Here is a 20,308-nt window from a genome sequence, read left to right on the forward strand (position 1 = left end):
CCATCCTCTGAGCCTGCTTGGTCGGGTATTCTGTGTTGTTGCTGGCGGAACTTTTTACAGCACTTCCACCCGATCCGCCATCTTGTTTGTTCTCTAAGCTGCTTACTTTTGTGGGAAATGGAAATTATAGAAAAAACATGAAATATGAATGCTCTGGTAGCGTAGTGGTTACAAATTGGGCTGTGAACCGCAAGGTCAGCAGTTCAAAGCTACCAGCTGTTCCATGGGAGAAAGATGAGGCTTTCTACTCCTGGAAAGATTTACAGCCTCAGAAACCCTGTACGGGGTCAGTATGAGTCAGAACCGACTCCATGGCACATAACCACCACATCACCACCATAGCTTGATGAATATTTTTCCAAATATATACATATATATTTATATTTGTATAACAGTCCTGGTGTGGTGCTGTTGGTTAATGTGCTAGACTGCAAAGTCAGTTGAATTGCAAGGTTGGTGGTCCCAGCTTACCACCTGCTCCTCAGAAACCCTATACAGAGTTGTTATGGGTTGGAACTAACACAACCAACAGCAACAACAATGCATTTATAGTGTACAGACTATATGGTAAGCTGCTTTTCATTTGTTAGTATATTGTGAATATTTTATGAAATCTATAACTTTATATGGGATTTATTTGTATTGTTTATAGATTTATTTTTTGTTTTTATTTGTTTTTGTGGATTGAGTAAAAGTTTACAGAGCAGATCATCAGTTTTACATTCAACAAATCATACACCTTGTTTCATTACAATGATTATAATCCCCTCCATGTACCATCAGTTAACAGTATCTCTCTCTATTCACTTTAGATTCTTTTTTTAAAAAAAAAAAAAAAACAACACTCAGGCATGTATGATAATTTACACCACCATAGGGCACATTCTGCAAGTCGGCCTCCTGGCCGCCATCTCTTAGTCCCTCACTTCCCAAAGGTCTCTCAATGCTTGTGCTCTTCTCCCTTGATGATCATAGGGTCCTTTGTTTCTGGAATGTAAGATTGATTAACCACTACCCTATTTTTGTTACAAAACTTCTACCTTTACAATTGTGAGAGTCACAATTAATCATGATAACAATTACTATTGACTCATAAGAATCTGATCCCCATCTCTTTTCACCAGACCCATCTAGACAAGATGAAAACTATCAGTGCTGCAGACACTTTCTTTCCCCATACACTATTAAACTAAGCTCCCCCTTGAAACTTTGTAAGCTAGCCATTTCATGCCTTTATCACCCCTGTTATTATTTTTTTTTTCTTCCTGTTACATTTTTTAGAGCAATTTTAGTTTGCAAAACATTACTCAGAAGGTAGTGTGTTCCCATATGTCACCTCCCTCTGCACCTGTTACCATCTTGCTTCATACAGGTTCACTTTTGCTGACCAATGGAATTCTCTAGATGTGGGGAAAGGCGGGGTAAGGGAGGATGCCATCAAGTTAGTTTTGACTCATAGTGGCCCCATGTGTCAGAGTAGAACTTTCTTGATGGTCATTTTCACATAAGCAGATCACCAGATGTTTGACTTGTGGAGAGGCTGGGGGTTCAAACTGGTTTCAATTAGTAGCAAAGTTTTTAACTGTTACACCATAACAACACCTCCATTATATAAAGATAGAGTATAATTTATTAAGATAATAAATTACATTGTTGTTGTTAGTGCCATTGAGTCATTCCAGCTCATAGCAATATGTCACTTCTTGTGGAAAATATGAGGGGGCTTTAAAACTTCATAGAAGAATTTCATTATGTCTTAATTCCATTCTCCACAAACTTTGTGACCCCCCCCTTATATTTTCTAAAATTAACCTTCTATTATTAAATATTTGTAAGCATAATTCATAACTTCCATAGAATAATATTTTGAAAGTATAGAATTATTGAGTCAGTGAGTTTGTACATCTTATGAACTTTTCATTGAGTGTATAGTATATTCTTGTAAAACAGAAAAATGTACAAGTCATAAATGTATTTGGTAAACTTAGACCAAACCAATACCCTCCATGCACTCAGCTCTCTGCTTAAAACAGATTATTACTTACACTGCAGAGGCCCACCTTGGAACCCTTTTCAGTTTCTTCCACTGTCACAAACGTAACTGCTACCCTGACAAACTATTTTCCCAACAAAATAAAGGAAAATTGAGTCTGGCTGTTTAAATTTACTTTTTTCCTTAATAGGCCATTTTTTTTCTATGCTTATTCATCAGTTGATTTTCTTTGTCTTTTGTTCATTTACTCTTGGGATACTGATCACTTTCTTATTGATTGTGATAGTTTTCATTCTCCTAAGTTTCTGCCTTCTGTGTTATACTCAAAGTGAAGAAGTACCTTCTCCACTTGCAAGTGCTACTAAGACTTTGATATATTGTCCCAGCTCTGTTCTGGGCACTAAAGATAAGCGGTGAACAAAACAGGCTTAAAGAAAAAATTTAAAAACTTTGTTGAATTGGTCTTTTGAAGATTATGTTAAGTATTAGGAAATCAACTGAAGAGGGTTATTTTTGATAGCTTTTAAATATTCTGATTAGGGACATGGTTTTCTGTAATGATCTATAGCTAAGTTATGTAACGACGTTGCTTTATCATTTTGTTGGACAGAAATACAAATGCTTTCTTGACATGTAAACTCCCAACAATGCTCAAGGCTAAATAATGAATATAGATTGGATCTAATCCATATTGACCCTACAAGATCAATAAAACTTCATATTTTGTACATAGCATAATTCATAAATTACCTTTATAGTGATTTTTCAATAATCCTTGTCCAGTTGTTCTTAACACTTTATGAAGCTTTATTTATTGCTAGTTTTTAAAGTAGTTTAAGTAAATCTCGTCCTACTAGTGGGAAAAAAAAAAAAGGAATGGCATTACTTTTAAAAATAGATTAAATTAAATATATGTTATTGATTTCTTCTGAATATGTTAGTTTCTTTTGAAGACTTTTTTGCAAAATAACCCTTAAGTTATTTAGAGTTTCACCTTTGGATGTTTGCTTAAACCTAAATTTTATGAAAATACCATTACTGACTTACCTTCAGAAAGAAAGTAAGACATTTCCATTGTCTTTATCACAGAAATATTTTTAGTATTTTCTGCTTTAAAATTGGATGCTTGAGGTCAGAAGAAATTAAATGAGCTATCTTTATTTTATTTATGAACTTTATTTTTGTACCACAAAGAAGTAGTCCATATTCATCCATTTCAAGAGGTAGCATATGATCAAGAACCAGTGGTACATTGAAAGCATTGGCAAAGAACAAGACTCTGGGAATTGATGGACTGCAAATTGAAGTCTTTTTTCAACAAAGTGATGCAGCAGTGGAGGCACTCATTCATTTATGCCAAGAAATTTGGAAGACAACTACCTGGTGAACTGATTGGAAGAGATCGTATTTTTGCCCATTCCAAAGAGAGTTGACCCAATGAAATGCAGAAGGCAGCGGACAATATCACTGATATCTCATGCAAGTAAAATTTTGCTAGAGATAATCCAAAATATGGCTGAAAATGTACATTGACAGAGAACTGCCAGAGGTTCAGACCAGATTCATTTGAGGATGTGGAATGAGGGATATCATTGTTGACATCAGATGGATCTTGGTTGAAAGCAGAGAATACCAGAAAGATGTTTCTGTGCTTTGTTGACTATTCAAAGGTTTTCAGTTGAGTGAATCATGACAGGATATGGACAACATTGTAAAATGTGAGTATTCCAGAACACTTAATGTGCTCATGAGGAACTTGTACATAGACAAAGAGGCAGTTGTTTGAGCAGAACATGGGAACACTGAATGGCTTAAACTTAGCAAAGGTGTGTGCCAGTGTTGTATTCTTTCACCATACTTAGTCTGTATGCTGAGCACATGATCTGAGAAACTGGATTACATAGGGGGAAAAAAAAGTGGCAGTGGGACTATAGATAGAATCATTAATAACCTGCAATATGCTGATGGTACAACCTTGCTTGCTAAAAGCGTAGAGGATTTAAAACATTTACTGATGAAAGTCAAAGACACAGCCTTAAGTATGGGTTGCACCTCAATGTAAGAGAACAAAAATTCTCACCACTGGACCAGTAAGCAATATCCATATAAATGAAGAAAAGATTGAATTTGTCAAAGACTTCATTTTGCTTGGATCACCATCAACACTCATGGAAGCAGCAGTCAAGAAATCAAACAACATACTGCATTAAGCAAATCTGGTATATAAGACTGTTTTAAAATGTTCAAGAGCAAAGATGTCAGTTTGAGGACTAAGGTACACCTGACCCAAGCTCTGTGGTATTTTCAATAACCTCATATGCTTGTGAAAGTTGGGCAGTGACTAAGGAAGACCATAGAAGAATTGATGCATTTGAGCTACAGTGTTGAGGACAATATTAAAAGTACCATGTTGTTAAGTGTCGTCGAGTCGATTCTGACCCATAACGACCCTGTATAGGGTTTCCAAGGAGCAGCTGGTGAGCTTGAATCACGGACTTTGCAATTCAAATGAATTTGCAGTCTGACGTATTAACCCACAGCGCCAAGCAAACCAATCTATGTTGAAAGAAGTACATCCAGAATGTTCCCTGGAAGCCAAGATGGCCAGACTTCATCTCTCACACTTTGGACATATCAGGAGAGATCAGTCCCTGGAGAAGGATATCATGTTTGGTAAAGTGAAGGATTGGAGAAAAGGGAAGACCCTCAAGGAGATAGACTGGCACAGTGACAGTAGCAACGGGTCCAGGTGTAGTAGTGATTATGAGGTTAGCACAGGAATGGGCAGTGTTTCGTTCTGTTGTGCATAGGGTCCCTATGAGTCAGTATCAACTCAGTGGCACCTAACAACAACAACAATCTTTGTATAGAAAAGTGTGTTTCAGTTATTTATTGTTGTGTAACAATCCACTCCAAAAACTTAGTGGCTTGACGCCGCCGTCATTTATTTGTTCATGATTCTGTAGTGTGGACTAGGCATCTACACACAGTTCTTCTGCTGATCTCTCCCAGGCCTCTCATGCCCCTACTGTTAGCTCTAGCGGCCTAACTAGAGTTCCCGGGTCCAAGATGATTGACTATGAGCTGGCCAAGCCTCTCCACATGGTCTCTCACCTTCCAGTTGTCTAGCATGCATAATTCTCTTATACAGTATTTATAGCCATATAGTGATTTCTTGCTTAGTCTTGCTACTTATACTGTTTTGTGGGGAAGAGCCAAATAATATAGCTTCAGTTTTATTTACAGCGTCTTTTCCAGTAAAACATAGTGACATCCTGTACGTTTCAGAGGATTTTTTGGTCTTTGAAATGGTATCTCATTTGCCATGTCTTAAGAGATTGTATGTATAATCAATTATTCATAGAATTAATAATCATTTTCTTTCACTTTTTTTTTTTAACAGGCAATTGCTGGTTATTTTGATATATATTTTGAGAAGAATTGCCACAACAGAGTAAGTATTAATTAGTTATCTAACTAGAATTAATTATGCAAAGTACATTGTGTTTGTTTTTGTGCCCCAAGGTGTTTGATCATGAACATTTTGCTGTTGAAGCAACTGGAGCTAGCATTTGATGTAGTAAATTAATGTAGCATGATAATTACAAATTTTGTACTTCATCAGATACTTTTGACTCTACCAATGCAGGTCATGTTCTCTACGGGTCCCCAGAGTACCAAAACACACTGGAAACAAACGATATTTCTACTGGAAAAGCCATTTTCAGTTAAAGCAGGTGAGAAAGAAGAGAGGCAAAGTACCGTATTCATTCTGAAATAACCAATGTTCACTCTTTCCACAGCCACTTTTAAAGTGTCCACTGTATTTGAGGCACTTTATACGAGATGCTAAAGTATTTAGAGTTTACATCTACTTATATTTTACATGACATATCTTTTAAGAAGTAATTTAAAGAAAATGGTATTTAAACGTTACTTCAGTGATATGTTATGTAATATGTAGCTCTTATTATTTTGTTATTGAATCGAGTCGATTCCCAGTCATAGTGACCTTGGATAGGATTTCCGAGGAGCAGCTAATAGATTTGAATTGCCGACCCTGTGGCTTACAGTCCAGTGCTTATCCTACAGTGCCACACATGAGTCCAGCTCTTATTATAAGTACCACAAATTAATTCATAAAACTTTTCTTTAGGCAGTAACTTGTTGTTGTTGTTGAGTGCCGTCAAGTCGGTTCCGAACTGTAGCGACCCTGTACAGGGTTTCCATGGCTGTAAATCTTTACGGGAGCAGAAAGCCTCATCTTTCTCCTGCGGAGTGGCTAGTATTTTGAACTGCTAACCTTGCAGTTCACAGCACGATTCGTAACCACTATGCTACCAGAGCTCCTTAGGCAGTAACTTAGTACTTAATAAGTCTCAATAGAGGCAGAGTGTCAGCAGTCACTGTATTTGATTATGTTACATTTCTGCCCTCAGGACTCTTTCAGAAGGTTGATATGTAATAAACAGTTTTTGCTGTTTTTAAATAACATAATGGAATTCTGACATTTGAAGCTAAGTGCGTAGACTCATAAGAACTTGTGTAGGTACACACAGAAGTGAATAATCACTGAGGTCTATGACAGAGGAATGTAGAATTTGCCCAGTTCTGGAACAGTGTTAGATTTAAGCAGAAGATGAGGCGATGGAGGAAAGCATCCTGGACAGACTGGCCAGTGAAGGTCTGAGCACTCTGAGGCATGCACGCAGTGTGTCTGTTAGGACATCAGTCAGGCTTGGGTGCACTGGGGATGTTGAAATAAAGTTCCATAGAATGGAAAGAGATGAGAGTATGGATATTTTCTTCGGTAGGAGAAAAAATTGTGGTATATTTGGGAGGTATTGAGGAATTTTAAGTAAGAAGAGATATTTCTCAGAGCTTTGTTTAAGAAAAATTTACCATCCCTTGCTGAGTAAGATTTTTACTGAATTTGTTGTTGTTGTTGTTAAGTGCCGTCGAGTCGGGTCCGAGACCCATAGCGACCCTGTACAGGGTTTCCGAGTGTGTAAATCCTTACGGGAGTAGAAAGCCTCATCTTTCTCCCGCGGAGCAGCTGGTAGTTTCGAACCGCTGACCTTAAGGTTCGCAGCCCGATTTGTAACCACTACGCTACGGAGCTTAGGTTAGAAGACTTGAAATGAGCTCTCTTTATTTTACTTTTCCCCAGTATCGTTCTGGGTATTGGTTCAATGGGAAGTATTGATTGCATGACCATCACAACATGTGTTTGCATCACACAATCACCAGAATTAGGAACTACTTTGAAAACTAAAAACAGCAGTTGCACGCTGTTAAGAGATTCGAGGGGAGCCAGGTGTGTGTTACAGTGCTGATGCTACAAAAAGGAGAGAAAAAACAAAAAATGGAAGCCTGCAGATTTGACAAGGGACAAGGAAACCAAATCGTGGTTTTTAAGACCATTTGTAGGAGACTGGCAATACTGTTGAAGCAAAGCACCCAACACAGCAAAAAATGAAGGGCAAGGAAAAAAAAAAAAAAAACATTGTATAACCAAATAAAACATATTTCCTCCCCAGTTGAGAATAAATACAGTTCAAGTCACTTTTAGCCTAGGAACGGATATGTGTTTGCCTATGATGATCTTGCTAACAGCTACACAACATCTGATGTCCTCTCTGAGGTTTAGAGTTTTAAGACAGCCATAGTTACCCAAGGCATCTACCGTAAACACCTAGAACTTCCTTTATGGCAACCACTGTAGAATACATGTGTCTTAAACAGTGAACAAGGAACATGGCCTCGTGTCTCCATTGCAATAATAGTATATATTGAGGATCATCAAGTGGCTTGCAAGCATATGAGACAATTTTTTTTTTTTCATATCAGACATCTTTGCAGATACAATTTAGTGATACTAACTATATTCACCATGCTATACAATCAGACATCTTTGCACATACAATTTAATGATATTAACTATATTCACCATGCTATACAATAGGCACAGCTATTCGTTTCTCATTTTGTCATCATTAACAAAAAACTACTGCTTAAACAATGTCCCACTTCCTGGAACCTCCTACCAGCCCCAGGTAACCACTTACGAACTTTGGTCTCTAAGTGTTTGCCTATTGTGGATGCTTCGTATAAGTAGGATAATACAGTGTTTTCTTTTGGAGGGAACTGCATTTTTAGGAGCACTGGTCAACAGTGTGAAATACAGCAATGTCATCCCAGATCTCTTTGATTCCTTCACATGTCTATGTGCAGTGTTGTTATTGCCATTGAGTCAACTCTGTGTCATAGTGACACCATGCGCCAGAGTAGCACTGCCCCATGGGGTTTCCTAGGCTGTCGATCTTTACGGGAGCAGAAAGCCTCATCTTTCTTCCACGGAACAGCTGGTAGTTTCAAACAACTGACCTTGCGGTTCACAGCCCGATTCATAACCACTACGCTACCAGAGTACAGTAGACTGTACTATAAGGTTTGTATATCTGTGCTACTCTAAAAATGTGGTTCTTTACCTAATAAATTGAGCAAATGCCTACCCAGGTTGGTCAAAACAAAACAACAAAAAACAGAAACAGAATGAAAAAAAAAAGAGTGTTTTGTTTGGGTTTTATTTTGTTTTTAATTACAGGAGCATACAATGAATAATAGCTTTATCCAGTTAAATTGACCTTAAGTGGAGAAATTACTATAGAAAAAATAAAAAAGGTAAAAATGAAAGGTAACAATAGATAATCTTTGAAACTGTGGGTTAGGTAAAGTTTTATGAAAATGATCTTGCTAAACTTACAAAGTTGTACATGTAAAATGAGTATATTTATTGTCTGTAAATTCTTCTTCTTGTTCTTAAGTGCCTTTGAGTCAGTTTCAAATTACAGTGACCCTGTATAGGGCTTCCAAGGCAATTCGTGGGTTTGAACACCAACCTTGTGATTAGCTGTCCACTTCTTATCCTGCAGCGCCACACCAGGACTGGCAATTATGCTCCAAGAAAGTTCGCTTTTAAAGTAACCTTCAGTGGAATCAGTATCTTCAGGATAAAATCCAGACCCCTTAACTATGGCTCTTCACAATCGAACCAGCGTTTCTCATCTTTCCCTACCTCAGATAAACCCATCATATGTTCCAGTTACACAGATTTCTCTTTTTGTTACTTATGAGAAACATACTCCAATTCAGCAGTTTCTAGATGTACAGTTTCGTGACACTGCTTATATTCTTCCATTGTGCCACAATGCCCACCCTCCTGTTGTTTGAGTCATCGCTGTCCCATTAACATAAGCTCACTGTCCCCCAAGGTTCTTATGTCATCTTTGAGTTGCTGTTAATCAGTTTGATTCTATACAGATACATCTAAAAGGCATAGAGCTCAAGGCAGACATTCTTTACTAGTTAAACTAAACTGTTCCGTGGTTTTAAGATGACTTCAGAGATATTTTTTTTATTTAAGGTAAAAAGATTATCTGAGGGCAATAGTTTCCAGGGTTCATCTAGCTCAGTTTGATTCTATACAGATACATCTAAAAGGCATAGAGCTCAAGGCAGACATTCTTTACTAGTTAAACTAAACTGTTCCGTGGTTTTAAGATGACTTCAGAGATATTTTTTTTATTTAAGGTAAAAAGATTATCTGAGGGCAATAGTTTCCAGGGTTCATCTAGCTCCATGACTCAAGAAAATCTGGAGTCCATGAGAATTTGAAATTCTATTATTTGTTTCCCCCTTTTATTCAGGATTCTTCTGCAGAATGTTTGATTAGTATGCTCCATAATGGTAGCCATGCACGATTCAGTTCTTCTGGTTTCTTGGCAAAAGAAGCAGTTAACCACATCTTCCATTTCTTCCTCCTATTCTTGAATCTCCTCCTTCTCTTGCTCCAGACAAATAGACAAATCAGTTGTGTCTTAGGTGGCCACTTTCACTACACAACAAACTAGGAGGTAGAACTGAAGCACTAAACACGTTATTGGGCCAATTAACTGGGATGTTCCAAGAAACCAAACCAGGCAACCAAATTCCGTGAAGCTACTACCACTGTTATTTTGCATAATAAATGTATCCATTACAAAAGTTTCACCAGTTCTACATCTTACAGGAGTATACTTATCGACAGCAATTCCATTAGCTGTGCAACCCAACCCTTACAAACTGCCCTTTTCTTTTTTTTTTTTTTTAGCTAACTTTGCTCCCCTTTCTTCCTACTTGCCTTTGTCCAAGATATTCTTGTACTTGAAATGCTGCTTTGACTTATTTGACCTTTATGACCCAACTCACTTCTGTAAATTCTTACTTATTGTCCTGAGAGAGTTCATTGCTCCCGTCTTTGTTCTCCTGATCAAGTCATGCATACATCTGTGTGTTGTAGTAGTGGGTTCTAATGGAAAAGCAATTCTTTATCTCTCTTCTACTTGCTCTGATACAGTATTTTGTACATTATAAATAGACCACTGAAAAAAAATGAATAAATGCAGTAGTATGCATTGTTGTTAAGTGCCATCAAGCCAGTTCTGACTCAGTGACCCTGTATAGGGTTTCCAAGGAGTGGCAGATGTGTTTGAACTGCCAACCTTGTGGTTCACAGTCTAGTGCTTATCATAACTGTGCCACACAAGGAGTTCATAATATGTATTGTCATTGAAATCTCATTTCTTCTCATTACTTTGGTTGATACACTCCAAGGTCATTTAACTAATTGCTATCCTTGGTTCCCACCACTCGTCTGTCAGTTTGTTGTACTGTGGTGGCTTGTGAGTTGCTGTGATTCTGAAAGCTATGCCACCAGTATTTTAAATACCAGCAGGGTCAGTTGTTCGAACAGAACATGGTAACACTGAACGCTGTAAAATTAAGAAAGGTGTGCAATAAGGTTGTATTCTTTTCACCATACTTATTCAACCTGTGTACTGAGCAAATAATCTGAGAAGCTGGGTTCTATGAAGAAAAATGTGGCATCAGGATTGGAGGAAGACTCATTAACAACCTGCGATATGCAGGTGATACAACCTTGCTTGCTGAAAGTGAAGAGGGCTTAAAATATTTACTGATGAAGATCAAAGAACACAGCCTTCGGTATAGATTACATCTCGATGTAAAGAAAAAAAAAATCCTCACCACTGGACCAATAAACAACATTCTTATCAATGGAGAAAAGATTGAAGTTGTTAAGGACTTCATTCTTCTAGGATCAACTATCAACACTCACAGAAGCAGCATTCAGGAAATAAGCGACATAATTGCATTAGGCAAATCTGCTGCACAAGACCTTTTTAAAGTGTTGAAGAGCAAAGATATCAGCTTGAGGACTAAGGTGCTCCTGACCAAAGCCATAGTATTTTCAATAACCTCATATGCATGCAAAAGCTGGACAGTGAATAATGAAGACCGTAGAAGAATCGAACCTTTGAGTTATGGTGTTGGAGGAGACTACTGAAAGTGTCATGGGCTGCCAAAAGAACCAATAGATCCGTTTTGGAAGAAGTGCATCCAGAGTGCTCCTTGGAGGCCAAGATGGCCAAACTTCGTCTCTCATACTTCAGACATAATGTCAGGGACCAGTCGCTGGAGAAGGACATCATGTTTGGTAAGGTGGAGGATCAGAGAAAAAGAGGAAGACCCCCAACAAGATGGATTGGCCAAGTAGCAGCATTGATGGACTCAAGCATTGCAAGAGTAGTGAGGTTGGCCCAGGATCGGGCAGTGTTTCATTCTGCTGTGCATAAGGTCACTGTGGGTCAGTACTGACTAAATGATACCTAACAACAAAACTAATATACTTGGTTTGGAAGTCCTGGTAGTGCAGACTAGATCAGGAGAACAAAGACAAGAGCAGTGAACTCTCTCAGGATAATAAGGAAGAATTTACAGAAGTGAGCTGGGTCATAAAGGATAATCTGGAACTTAAAAGTCAAAGAGGTAAAAGCAGCATTTCAGGTACAAGGATATCTTGGGCAAAGGCAAGTACGTTCATGTGCTTGGCTGCTAAATGAATGGTAGGAGGTTTGAGTCCACTTCAGAGAGGCACCTTGGAAGAAAGGTCTGGTGATCTCCCTCCGAAAAACGGCCATTGGAAACTTTTTAGATCACAGTTCTCTAACACACATGAGGTCACCATGAGTTTGGAATTGACTCAACTGTGTCTTGTTTATAGTTAGGTTTAGTTAAGGAGCTCTGGTGTCATAGTGGTTACGAATCGGGCTGATAACCTCAGGGTCAGCACTTTGAAACTACCAGCTATTCCGTGAGAGAAAGATGAGGCTTTCTGCTCCCGTAAAGATTTACGGCCTCGGAAACCCTGTATAGGGTCACTGAGTCGGAACTGACTCCACGGCACATAACAACAACAAGTTAAACTAAATTTTTTTATTCAACATGCTTTTTAATATTTGTTAAATAAAGACAAGAATCTAATCAGAAAGTATATTGTCTACGTAAAACATGTATAAGTGTTCAAAAGATAATATGACAGGACTATTTTTAAATAAAATATTATAAGCATACCTATGTGGTTATTCTGCCTAGATTTTGTGTGTGTGTGTATGTGTGTGTGTTAATATCTGCTGTAATAGGAAACCTTTGAGGATAAACATGATTTTTAGAAAGTAGCAAAAAAGTGGGAATAGACAAATTCCTAGACTTAAGAATTTTATATTTGGTCGAAAGCAAAATAGAACTATAAAATAACGAGCATAGATTTTTATTTGATTTACAACCTAGTTCTAAAGATAGTACCAGAAAAAGTACTTTAAACATATGAGCACCCCAACAATGTGGAGCTAATGAACTAGCCTCCCAGAATGAATACCTTGAAAGGAGTTAGAGAACTTTAGGTTAAATTCAGGGTGGGTTGTTTGTTGTTGGTTTTTGTTTTTTAATAACGACTTTTTTTTTTTCTGTAGTAGCTTATATGGCACATTTTTTCTTAAAAGTCCGGTTTTTATGTTCATGTGATTTGACTTAAAAATATGGCTAAAATCAAGTTATTTATATTATTTTCTATGTACATATATTTAAGTTTTTATGTATTTGGAGAATTTGTGTCTTTTACTCTAAGCTTTAATAATGATTTTTATTTAAGGGATTTTTGTTTTGTTTTTCATTGTGGCAAGGTAAATTTCATTGCTCCATGAGAAATTAATTCTAAAAAACAGTATGGCAGGATTGAAATGAAATCAGTTTTTTTCTTGATAGAACTACAGCACTGCTTTGTGGTATACTAATAGACATCTGCCTGTGATGAAAACAAGGTGGTATAGCTCAGCTCTTACAGAATGTCCTTTGCAGCTCTCTCATCACAGTATACACACTTAAACACATCAGTCATTTTCTGTCTATGTGACACTGATTAATTACTCTGATCTGTTCTGGCTTTACAGCCACTGCCTTGCCTCTTTATTCAGTCTTGAACAATTGAAGGGCATTTAGCAATGTGAATTAAATATTTATTACTGTGACCCTTCATGCTATTTAATTAACTTAAATGAGTGTGTGTACAGTCTCGTCTTTAAAATTAATATTATTATGGAAATAGATATTCTGTATTAAATTTAAGACATGAAAATAATATGAACTTATAGATACATGACAGTTAATAATATGATTTTACTATTCAGATGTTTTGTTTGTCCAATTTAGTATTTATATTATTTTCTTTTATAAAATTTTATAACCATTCATGAATAGTTCATCTTGATTAGTATTATATTTCTAACTTGAGGAGTATATAGAATTGTTATAAGTGCATACTTTGAACCAAAAATGTATACTTTGAAAACTTGCTTTATAAAACACTCCAAAGCATTTCAATTTTTACCCATTTTTTTTTTCTTTCTTTTTTAACACTTTAAGGCAATTTATAGAGCATAACAATTAGGGCAGATGAATGAAAAGGAAATATTTGTAACAATATCTCCATCATCAAAAAATTTGGGGAGGCGGAGTTAAGGGGGCTACAACTATTAGTAGTACCATTTACCATTGAAACTATCGAAATGCAAATCGAAACCATCTATTTCTGGTTTTTATTTAAATAACAGATTCTTTTGTTTTCTTTTATTCATTTAATGTTTGGAAAGGGGGTTGGTTTTTAATAATACGCAGTGTTGAAGATGGGAGAATAGAAAACCAAATTAATATTTCTTGTTACATACAAAGATACATTTAAAATGTATGTGGTTTTTATCCAGAAATTCTTCTGACCATCTATTTTAAGGAATAAATGAAAAATTCCCTTTTATTCTCATTACTCTTTTAAGTAGTAAAAAGCAATATAATACTACTTTGCTTTTCTTTCTATACAGTATCTTCTTTATAGATTTTAGTTTTCATTTTATAAAGTCATATCTGGAAACCTTTGGTTTCTGATTTTGGTTTCATACTAGAAAAGATTACTATTTTTTTTTTTCATGTGATATTATTCAATCTTTAATCTACCTGGAATTAAAAAAAAAAATTTAGGCTATAACCATTTGTTAGCAAGTAGATAACCAATTATTCTAGCAATTTTATTAGGAATCCTCTCCTCAGTGATTTTAAATACTCATTTATTAGATGCCGTTGAGTCGATTTTAGCTACCCCATGTGACAGACTAGAACTTACTATAAAGTTTCCTCGTGTTTGGTAAGGTGGAGGGTCAGAGAAAAAAAGAAGACCCACTGCAAGATGGATTGGCAAAGTGGCAGCATCAGTGGGCTTAAAAGCGTGGCAATAATTGTGAGGTTGGCCCAGTACCAGGCAGTGTTTCTTCTGTTGTGCGTGGGGTCGCTATAAGTTGGTACTGATTCGAAGGCACCTAACAACAACACTCTTCAGTAACAGATCACCAGTTTTGCTCCCTTGGAGGGCTGGAGAGTTTCCAACTGCCAACCTTTCAGTTATTAGCCAGTTGATTAACAATTATGCAATCAGGGCTCCTCCAAATACCCATTTACCCTGAACCTCAAGGTCAGTTTGAACTGCAAGGTTGGTAATTTAAGCTCACCAGCTGCTCCTTGGAAACCTACCCTATACTGGGTTGCTGAGTTGGAACTGACTGGACAGCACTTAACAATAACAAATTCTCCATAATAGACCTTTTTGTGATTTCTCTACTACATTCTGTTTATCTATGTTTATTTTAAGGTATTGTACTTCTAAAACAACTTTACTGTGTTACAATGTATGTACTACAAAATGCACACCTTTCCATTGTACACTGAGTTTTGACAAATGTACACTGTGCCCTAAATCAAGATACAAAATATTTACCAAAAAAATAACTTTTTGACCACTTCAGAGTTTCCTCCTGAAGCCTTTGTGCCCAGTCCCCCTCTCCTGTCCCAGGACCAAGGCGATCCCTGAACTACTCTGACACTGTATTAGTACTGCCTCTGCTAGCGTCTTTTATAGAAAATACACTGTAGCTTCCTTTGCATAGCATAGTTTTGAAATTCATCTCTATCCATCATTTGTACCTTTTTATTGCCAAGGAGTATTCCTTTGAATAAATACACCATAATTTAATTTTGTATTCACTTGCTTCTGGATCTTTTGATTGTGTTCAACTAGGGACTATTATGAATAAAGTTGCTATGAATGTTCATGTAAAATTCGTTGTGTTGTTGCTGTTATGTGCCATGGAGTTGGTTCCAACTCATAGCGCCCCTGTACGGGGTTTCTGAGGCTGTAAATCTTTCTTCCGTGGAACAGCTGGTAGTTTCGGACTGCTGACCTTGAGGTTCACAGCCCAATTCGTAACCGCTACACTACCAGAGCTCCTGATACTTTTAGATACCTAGATATCTAGAAGTAGAATCGCTAAGCCTTACAGTAAATGTATGTTCTACTTAAGAAACTGCCAGATTGCTTTTCAAAATGATTATACATTTTACCTGTCCACTACTGTTGTGAGTTCAGTTGCTATACGTCGTTCCAACACTTACTAAATCAGCCGTTTTAATTTAGGCAATTCTAGTAGGTATACAGGAGTCCTGGTATAGTGCTGTAGGATAAGCACTGGACTGCTAGCCACATACCAGCTGCTCCTTGGAAACCCTGTATAGAGTCTCTAAGAATTGGAATTGACTCGATGACACGTAACAACAAGAAGTAGGTATGGCAGTATCCCTGGTAGTGTAGTGGATTATGAGCTGGGCTGCTAACTGCAAGGTCAGTAGTTTGAATCTATCAGTTGCTTCGAGGGCGAAAGATGAGGCTGTCTGCCCTTATAAAGATTTACAGCCTCAGAAACCATACACGGGGTCGCTATGAGTCAGAACTCACTGGATGACACACAGTCACCACCACCAGTGGGTATGTAAGGACTCCAGATGTGGTGCTATAAGATAAGCACTGGACTGCTAGCTACAAGGTCAGCAGTTCAAACATATCAGCTGCTTCCCAGAAACCCTTTACAGGGTTGCTGTGAGTCAGAACTGACTCGATAGCACTTAACAATAAAAAGCAGGTATGTGAAGCAGCCCTGGTGGTGCTCTGGGTTAGGGCATTGAGTTCAAGCCCACCAGCTGCTCTGCAGGGGAAAGATGAGGCCAAGACCTTGTCTTGGAAACCCACTGGTTTTGGTTTTTAGTGGGTATGTGAGGTGTCTAATTATTTTTGTCATTTTTTTGATAGGGTTGTGTGTCTTTTTATTATTGAGTTGTAAGAACTCTTTACTGTATATGCTATTATGCTATTGTGAGTTTTTGATTTCCATATCTAATTTCATCATTGGTATTACATAGAAATACAATTAATTTTGCACCTTGACCTTATATACTGAGGATACTGGTGGCACTGTGATTTAAGCAAGGTCAGTGATTCAACCCCTCCAGCCATTTGGGGAGGAAGATGAGACTGTCTGCTCCCTCTAAAGATGAGTCGGAATTGACTGGATGGCAGTGAGCTTGGCTTTGGTGTTTTGTTGTTGTTGTTTTAGTATACAGAAATGCAGTTAATCTTGATCTTATAGCCTAAGACCTTGCCTGATCATCTTACAGTTCTAGTAGCTTTTTTGCATGTAGCTTTAGGATTTTTTATGTATAAGGTCATATAGTCTACAAATACCAACTTTTTTACTTAGTTTTTCCCAGTCTGCATCTCTCTGTTTTTTTTTCCTCCCCTTGTCTTAACACCCTAGCTAGGACATCCAACAGAATACTGATTAGGAGTGGTTAGAATGGATATGCTTGCCTTCATTCTGACCTTAGGACGAGGCCATTGAGGCTTTCACCGTTAAGGATGATTTTTTTCTGTAGTTTCCCATCGATTTCCTTTATCAGATTGAGGAAGAGTCCCAGGTATTTCTAGCCTGCTGAAAGCTGTTGTCATGAATAGAGTTTGTCTGTAAAGTCTACAGCACTATTTCACTTGTAATCTCTCTTGTGCCAGGCTTTGGTGAAGATGGCTTAAAGTATATGAGTCTTACCTTTTTGCGAGGATGATAAGAGGTTTTGGTAATAGGATTTTTGTACTCCAATAATAAACATAGCCTGTAGGTGGTTTTGTTGTGCTTTGTTTGTGCTTGCTGTTTTACTACCAATCTTGAAAATCCTTCGGATTGATCATCCAGAACGTGTGAGATGTGCAGAATTTAAAAACTTCAGATATTGATTCCCTATTGGGATTATTTCACATAGATTCCTCAGTCCCCATTTTTTATAGAGTCTCATTGTATCTCTCCAGATTGCTTAACTCTACCTGGTACTCTTCAGTGTGATTGTACTATTATTATTAAGCAAGGAATTGCATCTTGCACTCTCTTGTTAAATTGTTTATAATGGAGTCTTGGAGTCCTGGTGTGGTGTTTTGGATTAATACACAGACTGCAAAGTCCTTTGAACTGCAAGGTTGGTGGTTCAAGCTATTAAATGCTATTGTTCACCAAAGGGTTTTATCAACAGAATTAAAAGACGGCCTATTGACTGGGAGAAAATTTTCAGGAACCATTTATCAGATAAGGAGCTAAATATCTAAAATGTACATAAACCCTATACAACTGAACAACAAAAAGATAACCCAATTAAGAAATAGCCAAAGTACTTGAACAAGCGGCTCACCAGAGTGGATGTTCAATGGCCCAACAAATAGCTGGAAAATTTCTCAGCATCCTCGGCCATTCCTTTACTGTTAGGTACTACTGAGTGCATTTCATCACAGATGAACGTGACAGGCAGAAGTGCTCTGTAGAGTTGTATGGAAGCAGATCATCAGGTGTTTTTCCTGCAAGGTGACTAGGTGAGTTCGAACCCCAACCTTTGAGTTTGCACCCAAACACTGTACTGTTGCACCACCATGGCTTCATCATCAACCATTAGAAGGATTCAAATCAAAACCAGTGTGACATCATTTCATTCCTAGTAGATTGGTTATCAAAAACAGGGAAAATAGTAAGTGCTTGATGGAATTTGGAGAATCTAGAATTCTCATCCATTGCTGGTGGAACTGTAAAAATGGTGTTGTTAAGTGCTGATAAGTCAGTTCCTACCCATACTTACTCTGTATAGGGTTTCCGAGGATCATCTGGTGAGTTTGCCGACCTTGTGGTCCAAACTTACATTTCAGTCCTGCACATTATCCTGCAGTGCCAGGTGTTGCCACCATGAAAAACAGTTTGCATGTTCCTCTCAAAATTGAACATACATAACCCAGTAATCCCAATCCTAGGTACACACCCACAAGTGAAGTCAGGAACTCCAGTAGAAATCTCTACTTTGGCGTTCACTGTAGCACTTTTCAAAATAGCCAGAAGGTGGGGAAAACCGATGAGTGGATAAACAAAGTGTGGCATACATGTGCAATGGAACATTATGCAGCGATAAAGAAGAATGAAGTTGTGGTGCATGCCACAATCTGGAAGAACCTTGAAAACATGCTAAAGAACGTGTTTGGATGAGCATATCAATGATGGCACAGCATGAAAAATACAATCTGTGTCATTAAGTTGTAATGTGGAAATTGAGTTGGTGGATGTTTGGGTGTGTATGTTTTACCACAGTAAAAAAAGAAAAAATTAATGAAACATTTCACATAAGTAAAAGAAAAATGGTAGGTGTGTATTTACTTCTCTGCTGAACTATTCCTTTTGTTCTTAAATGCATGTTTTATTTTTTCTTTTATAGGTGAGGCCTTGAAAGGAAAGATCACAGTTCACAAGAATCAGAAAGATCCACGCTCTCTCATTGTGACCCTCACATTGAATAATTCAACTCAGACTTACGGTCTTCAGTGAAAAAACACACACACACACACAAAAGCACAGTTAGGTAATAGTTTTTAATGTGGGGGTGAGGTAGAGAGTACCAGGAGAGAGTTTTGGGAGGGGGAGCATGTGGCAGATGGGACTTCCCTCATGAATCTCCTCAGCCAGAGGGAAGCAGTAAACCCTTAGACTCTGTCTTGTTTAATCTTATTCTTCAGGGTCTAATAAACCAGATTTAGCCAAAGTAATTCCCACAGTCAGGTTAGCTATATTGAAAAACATTTAAATTGGCCCAAATTTGGAGCAGAAAGTTTTCTGTTGTTTTGAAGTGTCCTATTACAAATTTAAACAATAGTATTTAATTAGTTATTTTGATTGTCTTTTTAAACAAGTAACCACTCATACATAAGACATTATACATTTTTGCATTCTCATTTTGTAGCTTCTTTCCTCTTTGTAAATATTCTTTGGCCATATAATTTTCTAGTACTGCCCAGGAAATCTACTTTCATTACATGTACCCTAGGTTTCGTAAAAAAAATTTAAAGATCTATCTATATATATATATGTGTACTTATTTACTAATACCTTTTCAGTCTAGATTTATGTGCAAAGGTTAAATACACTTATATCACTCTATAGAATTGTGTCATTTATAGTTATTGACTTAGTTTGAATTGCAGATTGACAAGCATTAAATAAAATGTATTCAAAACCATTGTTAGGTGCTGTCGAGTCATAGCAGCCGTATGTACAACAGAACGAAACACTGCCCGGTTCTGTGCCATCCTCACAACTGCTGCAAAACTAGAGCCCATTGCTGCTGCCACTGTCCCAGTCCATCTCGTTGGGGGTCTCCCTCTTTTTGCTGACCTTCCACTTTACCAAGCATAACATCCTTCTCCAGGGACTGGTCCCTCCTGATAATATGTCTGAAACGTGAGAGAGGAAGTCTGACTATCTTGGCTTTTTAGGACTATTCTGATTTATACTTGTTCTAACAGATTTGTTTGTTCTTCTGGCAATCCAGAAGAAACCTTTAATAATCTCCAACACCATAACTCCAATATATCAGTTCTTCTATGATTTTCCTTATTTGTTGTCCAACTGTTGCATGTGTATGAGGCAATTGAAAATACCATGGCTTGGGTCAGGCATATTTCAG

General features: G+C 37.4%; 1 protein-coding gene across 2 annotated transcripts in view; it reads left to right on the forward strand.

Moving 5' to 3' along the window:
• PRMT3 (protein arginine methyltransferase 3) overlaps positions 1 to 19,173 on the forward strand; it is a 169,762-nt gene extending 150,589 nt beyond the window's left edge. For both annotated transcript variants that reach the window (XM_006865818.1, XM_006865817.1), the window contains 3 exons: positions 5,397 to 5,447; positions 5,643 to 5,730; positions 19,064 to 19,173. In XM_006865818.1, the coding sequence (XP_006865880.1) occupies positions 5,397 to 5,447; positions 5,643 to 5,730; positions 19,064 to 19,173 (249 nt within the window). The remainder of the gene's footprint in view (positions 1 to 5,396; positions 5,448 to 5,642; positions 5,731 to 19,063) is intronic.
• Positions 19,174 to 20,308: the final 1,135 nt, after the last annotated feature.

The sequence above is a fragment of the Chrysochloris asiatica genome, unplaced genomic scaffold (assembly GCF_000296735.1).
Source record: "Chrysochloris asiatica unplaced genomic scaffold, ChrAsi1.0 scaffold00083, whole genome shotgun sequence".
Classification (NCBI taxonomy): domain Eukaryota; kingdom Metazoa; phylum Chordata; class Mammalia; order Afrosoricida; family Chrysochloridae; genus Chrysochloris; species Chrysochloris asiatica.